At 36.0% G+C, this 12407-nt stretch overlaps 1 protein-coding gene across 1 annotated transcript in view; it reads left to right on the plus strand.

The window, feature by feature from the left end:
• LOC114220139 (protein FAM13A) overlaps positions 1–12407 on the plus strand; it is a 103587-nt gene that overhangs the window by 12453 nt on the left and 78727 nt on the right. Inside the window, exon 2 of the mRNA XM_088021109.1 lies at positions 4313–4354. Coding sequence (XP_087877235.1) covers positions 4313–4354 — 42 coding nt within the window. The remainder of the gene's footprint in view (positions 1–4312; positions 4355–12407) is intronic.

Raw genomic sequence — 12407 nt, forward strand, 5'->3', positions numbered from 1 at the left:
TAGTTTCTCCCATAATGAAACCTAATCCTTAGCATTTACCTGGGTTTTTTTTTAGTACTCCTCAGTACTCAAGGAACACTTGCAAACTATTTCTTCTAGCTCAAATCACTTGAAAATTTAGTTTAAGTGTGTAGCTAAGTATGCAGATGATGTTTTTGTTGTTGTTTTGGTTTTGGTTTTGGTATCCAGCCACAATAACCAGTTAGAACGCTGGACTCATTGGAACATTTATCAGAACAGTTCAAAAGGGAATTGAATGGAATGGTGATTTGATCCAGCTGTGGAAAGTCCCTTCTGAATACCACACTCTGAGGATTCTCCCAACAGTATTTGGTTTTTTCTCAGACATAGAAAGCGCCACACATTTTGTGATATCCGTTAGCTTGCCGTGTAATTAAATTGATAGACATTGTATCCTGTGGCTTCAGGTTATAAATTAGTGCAGCTCATGAAAAAACTGTAAGTCTAGGTGTGATTCATTTCTGAGCGTTTATCAATATAGAGCCCAATAAATAAATTTGATTAAGACCCCACTAAAAACATAGTATCTGTTACTGCCTTTCTCACTTGTAGCTTCCTAGATTTGGACTGTTACTTGGGTCTATTTGTTAAATGCTCTTCCCAGAGGCAGTTGTTTTGAGAGATTATATCACCACATGTCTGAGGACATTAAGCACCTGACTGCCGGACATACGTGAGGTGGCTGCCCAAATCTCTAAATGTATGTTCAAATTTAAAAAAGAGGGAAAAAAAGATAAACTAATTGGCTGCTTAAACTTGGCCATTATTCAGAGTTAACAAACAGGAAATTAATTAAAACCTGGGGTTTATACTAGTAACCAAGGAGGAAATTGAATGAATTCCAAGTTATTAGAGTTTGTCATTGACTTAATTTCATGACACACACTCCCTTTTTCATTCACAGTATTTGTGCTTATTTTTAAAAATTAAAAATGAATCAGAATTTTCAATTTAAAATTTAGGCCAAAAATTATGACTCATTTAATATCATTGGATGTGCCATTAAATTAACATAAATCCAGGAACAGGCATCAATAACCTCTATAAATAGATGCTTGTGGGCCTGTAACAATAGTAAAATATCCATTTTGTGCAAATGTAGAAATGGTGACTTTTTTTCAAATGTCTTGTATTCTGATACGTAAATTTTGTAGAAAAGTTTATTTTCTCAGTTCTATTTGGAAGAATTGTCCTGTCCTTAGCCATTTTTTTCTTAAAATTGCCTTTAAAATTAGTGCATTAAATTGATTTTTAGAATTAACTGATTTAATTTGCATTGATTCCATTTTGTTTCAAAATTTATACCCTTGTCAAGTTACAAAAACCCAAGGAAAGGGTACTGTCATGAAAAGGAAAAGAGAAATATGCTAATTAACTATCAAAATTGATTTCCTTCTCTTTTTTAATTATATTGTTCTTGAGTACTGTGCATGGATTGTTGCCCTGTTGACTACTGCTGATTGAACAAATCTAGTACTGAATCTGTTTCATTTAGTTTAAATTGCAGTACCTGCACTTTTTTTTTTTTTAGAACACGTAAAACTAGTCACACTTAAGGGACATATCCAAATTAAGAATTTCTGATTCTGTCTCTCACTGACAACTTTACCTTGTTTTCAGGCAGATACAGCCTGAAAAATTCTTGCTTATGATTAAAAACTTGTGTTTCTATCAGGAGACATTCTTAGACTGCCAGTACATTTTAATAAAATATTCACTTTCCACATGCTGCCAGTCATCATGCACTATGAATGGACTAAGGTTAGTGTAGAGTCGTTATAATCAGAAGCATGACGTGAGGGATATAAAATCCACGAGATCTTGCTGAGGGCTGCTGCCGTGCAGATTGGCCATTGCATCAGTTTTCCTCACCTGTTCATCCCACCATATTCTGATAGCCTAAGGCTGAAGGGAAGCCGGTAAAGGACAAAAATGGACTAACGTGTAATACAGTAACTCACACATCACTAGCTGTGTGACCTGCATCTGTTATGTGTCCCCTCTGAGCCCACTTACCTCAAGTTGAGGAGCAAGTACCAGAAAGGGTTTTGGTGAGGATTTACATGAGTTAATTAATGTTGGAGCCCCCAATAAGTAGCACCTGGCTAATGAGTAAATGTGTGAGGGAGAAAAGATGTAAAAGAAGAAAGGATTGATTTTGATTGCCTCTGTTTGCTACAAAGAAATTTAGCACACGCACACAAAATAAACATTAGCCAAAATATATGAACAGCTGTGTTTAGAACTCTGCACCATCTAAATCTTCTCCCAAAAGCACTTCTAACTTCTAAGGAAACCAACCATATTGCTAATTGAATCTTCACTAAAGTACCCTTGTTAATTTTCATTAAAATTTGTTACATGTTAGAGTTAAGGATCTGTTCTGGGCATAAAAGTTTTTAGTACCGTGCCCCTTTTATAACACGTGGAGGCAATGTTCCTATAATAATAAAATCGTTAGAGGTTTCTAGTTGCAGCCTTTTTGCATGGTGTTGGTCATAATTAGTACTTTTTTGACAGTGAATCCTTGATTAGGAAACCCAATTCCAGTATTTTTAATAATTTGTTTTGTTCAGGGTTTTCAATGAATTTTTTGAAACCACTATGTAAGCTCCTTGTACCAGTTCTGCTTAAAGTAGTCCCCTCCTGTAATAGCCCTGCTCCAGGTAGACGTTTCCCACGTGTCACCCCTAACTCTTCAGCTCTGCAACCTGACTCTCTAAGCTGTGCCCTCAGTCCAACCACATTAGAGTCGATAACAAAGCTGATCCATCATTTACCCATCACTTTAGGAAGAATTGGCACGACTGGTTACAAACATTAAAGTCTTTGGCAACATAAACATTAGAACAGCTAAACTATAATGGAATTGGAAACCAAAATCATGCAAGAATGAAAAATAGTATGTCATAGTTTATGTGCCATCTTCCAACTAAAATGTTAAGACCTTTTCAACTTGTAGGACAGGTGTGTTTGTGTGTATGGGTTATACAGTGTAACTGTGTAGTAAGATTTTGCCAGGATAATATTACCAACTAAGCAAACTTTTCTCTTTTCATTAACGATCCTTTAGAAAATAAAAAATAGGGGCGCCTGGGTGGCTCAGTCATTAAGCATCTGCCTTTGGCTCAGGTCATGATCCCAGCAGCCCGCATCGGGCTCCCTGCTCCGCGGGAGGCCTGCTTCTCCCTCTCCCACTCCCCCTGCTTGTGTTCCCTCTCTTGCTGTGTCTCTCTCTGTCAAATAAATAAAGTCTTTTAAAAATATATAAATAAATAAATAAATAATAAGCCAAGAGAGAGGGAAAGCTGAAGTTATCTGGTTGCTTCCCCAAAGGTGGTGGACACCCCCAGGTGGTGTACAAGATTAACCAGAGGTACAAGAAGAAAATATTAGAACTTCTTTTTACTTTTAAAAAGTAAATAATAGTTTATATTTCTACTTTTATCCATTTAATGATGCATGTAATTAGTAGAGGTCGATACTTAGTCATATATTGAAGGGAGTGCTGTTTAAAAGCAAATTTTATGAATGTATAATCAAAAAAGTTCAAAGACCTCCAGCAGACACTAAGGGAAAGAGACTCAGTCTTTGCTTTGAAGTCATTTGTCAGAAGGAAAACACATGTTAAAGGAAAAAAAAATATTGTATATACCTTACATTTTTAAAAATACTTTTATATTAAGCTTCATATTGTTTTTGAAGAATGTAAACTATTGTGTTGGTTGAAGACTGTAAACTATTTCTATAATTTCATTTATGTCCTTACATGTTATCCATACTTGTTAATACTTAGAGTAACTACAGAGAACAAAGAGCAAGAGTAGTGCTTACTGATAGGTCTCTCATTGCTAGGACATCATTCCTGAAGTGGTTCATACTTAACAGGAATATTTTGTTGGCTGTTTCTTACTTTCATCATCGTGGTAATGAGCTATAATTAACTTTATTGAGATAATTATGCAATCATTTTAAGGGTTTATGTATAATACATGGAACTTGGATGGGGCTTGTAGATATAAGGTAGTAAAAAGGTTCCTCTTGAAAGTGTGACGTGACTTACTTTTGCCTGAGGCTAATCTTGAAGAGAAACCTCTCTTGATGGTCTCCCACGAAGAATTAAATAACCTTGGCTAGGTCCAAGGTAGAGTATGTTTTACTAACTTTACTCCATCGTGAGATTAGCTCTAATGTGTCAAAATAAAATTTCTGACAGGAAGAACAGAGTTTTAGTAAAATTGATATGTTAAAATATTAACAGAAATTAATACAAAATTTGTTTTCCTTTTAGTTCACAGGAAGATGAAAGACCTATGTCACCTTTCTATTTGAGGTATTTATTTGATTTTTGTTGTTCTATTACAGGGAATGGAAGAGGGGTAGGGTTTCTTTGAGTTTATTGGCCCATTTTAATTCTTTTCAATAGAATATTCTACACGATGGTCCAACTAAGCTTATTGGAACCCTTCATCGTATTGTTCATGCTGTGTTTTTTTTTCTCTTTGGTTTAAGAAATCTTAAATTTAATAGAGCTAAAAAGATTACAATAAGATATTTTGTTTTAAATCCAGAAATGTCAAGATAGCCATTTTAATTTCAGAAACTGCCTAATGATTACGCTGTTACCTACATCTTAAAAATTCTCTTCCATGCATATATGCAGGTGGGGGGGGGTGTGAGCACAAAGCTTCAGCTATGTTAGGTCATTTTCTGTATAGTAGTGGAGTGTGAAACTAAGTATTCAGCAAGTTCATGGGGTTTAGGGTTGTTTTCTAAAGCTTATGAAGCCAGAATAACAACTATTAAAACAGGTGAGTTTACAGAATTCAAAGTAGATGTTAACTCTTTCCTCAATTTTGAAATCTACTTTTTTAAAAGAAATGTCAGAATATGTGATACATAGTTTATTTCTGAATCTGATTTGTTGTAATAGTCCCAGAGTTAGATTTAAGCTTTAATTCGACCAACAATAGTTCAGAAATGTGTCATAGGACTTTAGTCTTAGCCAAGTAACTGCTTTTCAGTACTGTTCCACCCTTCAGCAACTCAAAGCATATTGCATAATCACCTTGTGGCAAAAGAGAACATTTGAGGTTTTAGTCTGAGACAACATGGTGGTCCGTTTGATTCACTTTGGTTTCCTGCCAACCAAATCAGCATATTCTGGTTTGTAGGCTACCTCAACTATACAACTACTATAAACACATAAGGATGTTGTTGCTGAGTACATGGTGACTCTGGAATTCATTATGTAAATACAGCAATATCAAACAAATGATTATCCTATATTAACGGAAATTAAGTTTTACACGGTACAGAAGACTACAGCACCAGATCATGCCAACAAATGAGAACTGTCTTATTTTTATTCCTCTGAATAATATCAGTCTGTTTTACATAGTATTGAATTTTATTTTTTTAACAATTTTAAAAAGCTGATGGGAAAAATGGGTTTATAAGTCTTAAGACCTTAAGAGACACATAATTGTATTTTCTAATATGATTTTTTAAATTATTTAGACTAATATGTCTTGAAAAAGAAATTCTGTACTTGCAAAGTGAAAGTTAAAGAATGTAAAGAAAATGTATTTACCATAACTCTTGGTAGAAGCTACTTGAGTTTTCAATGTTAAGTCATAAAAACTAAAATATTATGAGAGTAGGAAAAAAGAATGAAATGCATACTAGCCCACATGTATAGGAGAGGTAAAGTTGCAGAAAAAGGAAGTTACCAGCAGACACTGTTTTGGAAATTTTAACTAAATGGAGCTATTTTCATAAATGAAAAAATAATTATTATTTGTCCTGAAATTAAAATGTCAAATGTAGTTTCTTTTTCTGAATAACATTCTGTGATAGTCTTAGAAATTATGTAAGAACTAAGTTGGTACAAGTTAATTTAACTTTTTTTTTATTATCTACTTGACATGAAGTAGGGAGAATCTATTAGTAAAATATGAATCTGTTTGGAAGGAGCTCTTTTTGTTTTGTTTTCAAATTATTTGCATGGTGGCTTTGAGATTAACTCTTCTTGGGTTATTCTGACATACGGAATTTAAGTGGAAGAAAGAATACATGATTATTAACTATGATTAAAGTTCTTCCAGATTTTTTTTAATTTTTTTATTGTTATGTTAATCACCATACATCATTAGTTTTTGATGTAGTGTTCCATGATTTATTGTTTGCGTATAACACCCAGTGCTCCACACAGAATGTGCCCTCTTTAATACCCATCACCAGGCTAACCCATCCCCCTACCCTTCTCCCCTCTAGAACCCTGAGTTTGTTTTTCAGAGTCCATCGTCTTTCATGGTTTGTCTCCCCCTCCGACTTACTCGCCTTCATTCTTCCCATCCTGCTATCTTCTTTTTTTTTCTTAACATATGTTGCATTATTTGTTTCAGAGGTACAGATCTGTGATTCAACAGTCTTACACAATTCACAGCGCTCACCATAGCACATACCCTCTCCAATGTCCATCACCCAGCCACCGCATCCCTCCCACCCCCCACAACTCCAGCAACCCTCAGTTTGTTTCCTGAGATTAAGAATTCCTCATATCAAAGTTCTTCCAGATTTTTGAACTAGAAACATAACATGTCCACTGACAATTTAATTTACAAACTAGTGCATTTTTTTGCACTACCTCTAGTGAGAACAAATGAGTGCTTAAATGTTTTAAATATACTTTCATTTCTGTAGCCTCTTTGTCTTCCATTTCTTTCTCTCCTACTTTATTAAGATTTCCTTCCTACAATTCTCAGAAAGGGCAGTTACTGTAAGACTCATGAATTTCATAACAATTTGTCAACATGACAAAAAACTAAATTGGCTCTTTAAAATCTGAAATAATATTTACTGTGGCCTTGAAAAGTAAAAAGTGATTGGTAGCTGTAAAATGATATCTTTCCTGACTAGGAATATTGAATATTGAGTGATATGTATTATATTTTGACAGTGTTGACTGCTCAAGGTTTTTTGGGGTTTTGGTTTTTGGCTTTTTTCCAGGGGGGAGACAGAGAGGAAAGATCCAAACAAGAGATGAGACACATTAGCTGAGCTGGGTACTCACCAGAAGTAGATCCAGCCACAGGCAGCCAGGCAGAGGGGATGGGGATGGGACAGCTGGTCAGTGGGGGGATATTCAGTTGATGGTTTATTCTGAAAGGTCCAGCATGAGGTAGAATGGCAAAACTCAGTGTCTGCAGGTCTGGGAGTGGGCAGTCTTCAGGAAGACCAGATCAAAACAGAAGATAAGAGCAAAGCAGGGCTCCAGTGTCAGAGGGAGGAGAAGAGATGATCCATAAAGTAATTCAGATACAGGACATCCGACAAGCATCCAGCTCTTGGAGTGGAGACAAGGTGCATTATTTATAATGAAGGTAGAGTCTGTACGTGCAGTGTAGAGATGGAGAGCGTGCAGAGGACCTGCAGTGCACTAGTGGAGGTTCCAGACCCTTTCTGTGGCTAAGGGAAGGCAAGTGGGATGCAGGAACTGGGAGCCAGAGAGGCCATTTCAATTGTTACCTTGCTCTACTTTTCACCTTGTAGAATTCCAGTTTCTGTGATTACGATTCTCTGTTATAAACACTCATGGCTGAGCCACATGGTAGTCTACTGTACATTTCAATTGCCTTCAATTTTTTCTGTAGTAAGGTAGGACTGTTATAAATAGACGTGCACTCATATATTCTCATTCTAGATTAAATATCTTCTGTGATAAGAACTCTGTTTTCTGTAATTTCAGCACTTCTCCACCCTAGCCTAACTCACCAGAACGATTCGTCCTTTTTTTTTCCCCCAAAGGAAAGAAACATTAGCTACAAATCTGTACTTGCTGCGTCTCATGTGGCAGGATGACTTGCAGCTACAGTAGCTCAAACAGTAGGTGTCATTGTTCCCCAGATGCTCATTAGAGATTACCCACCCTGTTGAAGTGATTAAAGAAATGAAAGGGAAGAGCAAGTTTCGCGAAACCCTTAGCAAGATTGCTACAAAATAGACAAGAACCTGCAAACTTCAGGTGAAGAACATTCTTGGCAAAGATGTCCATATCCTGGGCTCTCGTGCTCTCCGCTGGACTCCCAGAAAAGCACCCCTACCTCAGTTGCTCAGATTAGCAGCTTGCTATATGCGTTCCGTGCCACATCCAGCCTGTTACTGTCTGAATTCTTTTGCCTGTCATCCAGTCCGACCTGGCTAGGATCTGTTGCTAGTTCTACTTTTTGTTGGGTCTTCAGTATCTGCAAATTTGGATTTTGATTTCTCTGTTTATTTCCACTGGGACTGAGGCTCTTAATCCCTACTCTACATTCCTCTGCACCTCTATCGACGCCCATCTCATCTGTACTACCTTCACATTCCTTATGGCCGGGTTCAGATGCTGCCCTCATCCCATCGAATCCTGTCCCATCCCATCCAACTTCTACTCTTGAATTCCTTCTTCTTAAAAGATTCCGGGATTATACATATAGTTTGCATATATGGATGATGCATATATATAGCCTCTATACAAGGCCCATCTCTGCCTGGGCTTCATCAAAATCCTAAATGCGCTTCGGGAGCTACATCCCTGTAACCAGTCTTATTCACTAGGCTCTAAACAGCTCACCTGGCCTCTGAATGGTGGCTCCTTGCTCACCTAACACCTACCTCTTAGCAACTGGGCTAATCTTCCTCTGCTTTTTCTTTCTCATTTTGTGCTCCATTGAAACTCTGAAATTGACAGTCTGTCAATTTCAGCCCAAGTTTTAATACTCCAGGTACAAATTGAAGCTAAATTACTATTTTAGCAGATTTGGAATTGCTTAAGGTCAGTGTCAGTATGTGTTTTCTAATTTTCCTGTATCAGGAACATCAGATAGATTTATATCTAAATAAGCTTTTGGAATAGAAACTCATTCTTTAGTATTTTAATATTTTTATTCCTTGAAACCAGGAATCATTAATTTATGAAAGTCTTTTAACTGTAGATTTACATTGAAGAAAAATTTAGCTTTGGATAAATTGAGATTAAAACATTACCTGACATTAGATGGAATCTGAAAACTATATCATACGACTCCTATCCTGATATGTAGAAAAGTTCTTATAGATCATTTTTAGATAGCTCTTTGGGGATTACTTTTCCAAACAACTTGTGCTAGAATTTGTAGGTTTATGATTTTTTTCATACTTTATTAAATTTTTTAATAGTTTCTTTTTCTTATTAACTCTATTGTATGTTTTCTCAACTATCATTTTGAGGTAAAAATCTCTCATCAGATGGGATAGTTTTGAAAAGTGCAATATATCAGGCATTATATTTGTTGTAGATTAACAAGTGCAACAAACAAGCAGGCTATTTACTTGATTATCTACTTTTTTCCCCCAGATAATAAAGTCAACTAGATATTTGGGTGTCTTTAGACACAAATAACTATATATTAAAATTATTTGTTTCCCTTGTCCTTTTTTACTAGAACAGTATTTCTAAACTGAGGAAGCACATCATCTCTTTGGCCATTTGTACAACTTCTTTGGAGCTCTTTTTTGGGGGGTGGGAGGGTAAATATAAATAACAAAATATATCATTTTAACCATTTTTAATTATTTTTTAAATTGTGACAAAATACACATAGCATACAATTTTCTATCTTAACCATTTCTAAGTGCATTTCCACTAATGCATGAATCCAATTGCTCCATATTTTTGTTAACACTTGTTATGTTCTGTTTTTTGATAACACCATCATTATGATACATACTTTGTATACTTTAAAGATGCTGGGGTCTCACTGGCCAAGACCCTCAGCTTTGAGTGGTGTTGGGTATCCATATTTTCAATAAGTATCATGAGATAGTCTTTTCTACAATAAGTGCTGGGAAAACAGGATATTCACATGCAAAAGCATGGAGTTGACCCCTCACCTAATATCATATTAAAAGACTCAACAGAAAGGAAAGGGAGAATGGTGGAAAATATTTGCAAATCATTTATCTGATAAGGGATTAATATCCAGAATATATAGAGAACTCCAAAAAATCAACAACAACAACAAAATGATTTTTAAAATGGGAAAAGAACTTGAACAGACGTTTCTCCAAAGAAGTTGTACAAATGGCCAATAAGCACATGAAAAGATGCTGAACATCAGTAATCATCAGGGAAATGCAAAATAAAACTATAATGAGATATCACCTCACACCCATTAGGATGGCTGCTTTGAAAAAAACAACAAGCGTTGGCAAAGCTGAAGAGAAATTGAAAACAGGGTCACAGGGTCCCAAAGAGATATTTGTACATCCATGTTCATAGCAGCATTATTTGTAATACTCAAAAGGTGGTTGCAACCCAAGTGTCCATCAGTGGATAAATGGATAAACAAAATGCAGTATATATATACAGTGGAGTCTGATTCAGCCTTAAAAAGAAGGGAACTTCTGATAGACATGACGTGGATGAACCTTGAGGACATTTATGCTAAGTGAAATAAGTTGGTCACAAAAAAAATCTGTATGATCCCCCTTATGTGCAGTACAATATAGTCAAATTCATACAGACACAGAGGAGAATGGTGGTTGCTAGGGGCTGGGGGGATGGGGAGAATTGGGAGTTACTGTTTAATAGGTACAGGGTTTCAGTTTTATAAAATGAAAAGAGTTTTGGAGATGAATGGAATGAATTCACAAATATGCTCAATGCCACTGAACTAAGAAGTGGTTTAAATAGTAAATTTTATGTGTGTTTTGCCACAATAAATTTGAGGGGAAAAAAGTGTCACATAAGAGATTTTCATGCATACCCCTAGCTGAAAATCACTAAACCAGACCACTAGTATAAGTATTTTATACTGAAGAATGGTTATAAACTTAGCTAATGTTCATCATATAATTCTCTAGGGATTCAATATTGAGTTCTTGATATCTGAGCTTGTCAGATGTTTTACAAAGGCGGGGGGGAAGAAAACTAAATTGGATTCCTTCCTCTGTCCACTGCACCGACCAGAAAAATGAGTGACATTCTCCCTACTGAACAGAAAGTTACTTTCTGAACTATTCAGAGCTGAGCCGCATATTCTTTTTCACCTCTCTGCCCCCATTAGCTTCTTTATGTCAACATCTATTCAAAGACTAGAACATTTAGTATGCAAAGCTATCCCCCTGGGATACTCAGTCACTTAAAGCATTTGAGATGATAAAAAAGGAAGGAAGATTACTGGACATAATGCGCGCTTTCAAGAGTACACTGTACAAAAACAAAGTACAAATTTATTCCTGATTCTCCAGCTTAGTCAGAAAATTGGACCAAATAGCAAGTGCACCTATTTATGCATCGTAGATTGTTCTAGGGCAGACTCATATATTGGCTCTTAAAATCTAAATTCATGAGCAGGCATCTGCCCACAGCCAAAGGATGATGAAATAAACAAGGAACAATCTACCCACCCAGGGTGTTGGTAATGACCCTGCCTGGATTGATGGATTCTCCTTAGGAACCACAGAACACAAAGAATTATTTGGGACCTATAAAGAGAAATTACAAACTAAGAGAAAGGATGACTTACCCTGAGGACTCAGTGTAAAAACAGATTTCAGAGAGTTTCTTTTTACATGATTCAGAAGAAAACTTGAAAAGTAGTATTACTAGGGCACCTGGGTGGCTCAGTTGGTTAAGCGACTGCCTTCGGCTCAGGTCATGATCCTGGAGTCCCGGGATCGAGTCCCATGTCGGGTTCCCTGCTCTGCGGGGAGTCTGCTTCTCCCTCTGACCCTCTTCCCTCTCGTGCTCTCTATCTCTCATTCTCTCTCTCAAATAAATAAATAAAATCTTTAAAAAAAAAAAAAAAGAAAGAAAAGTAGTATTACTAATCTTCTTCCAGAAAATGCTTAAGGACATAACTAACCCTCTCTGAAACGTAAGTAAGAACCTGTAAGGGCAGAATAGGTTTATAATTACAAGTTTAGAGACATAGAAGAATAGCTGAAATAAGGAGGGAAAAGAGAACCTAGAAATGTATTAGCAATATGTGGTAAACAGTAAAGAGCAGAAATAATTAAAAATAAATCAAGTACATGATGAGAAGAAACTTGAGAAGCTCCTCCAAAACGAAGATCAAAGGGTAAGAAAAAACTGGTAGAAATAATGCTAGATATGAAGTCAAAGATTAGAAAGTCAACCTAAAAATTATGATTCTAAGGAAAAAAAACATACTAATATGAATAAGTAGAAATCAAAGTTTATGCCCAGCTAATTGAGAGGTGAATTTTAAAAGAAATTTTTTTAATTAAGTGGTAGAAACCGATTAGACTCATTGGTGGAGGGACAAAGAAAGTAATAAAATTTTGAATTTCTTATCTTGCATGGAAGGTAGGAGAATAGAAGCAGGAGTCAAGAGTTTTGA

The sequence above is a fragment of the Eumetopias jubatus genome, unplaced genomic scaffold (genome assembly GCF_037043125.1).
Source record: "Eumetopias jubatus isolate StellerSeaLion01/CBP00866 unplaced genomic scaffold, mEumJub1_p1.0 scaffold_2, whole genome shotgun sequence".
Taxonomy (NCBI): Eukaryota; Metazoa; Chordata; class Mammalia; order Carnivora; family Otariidae; genus Eumetopias; species Eumetopias jubatus.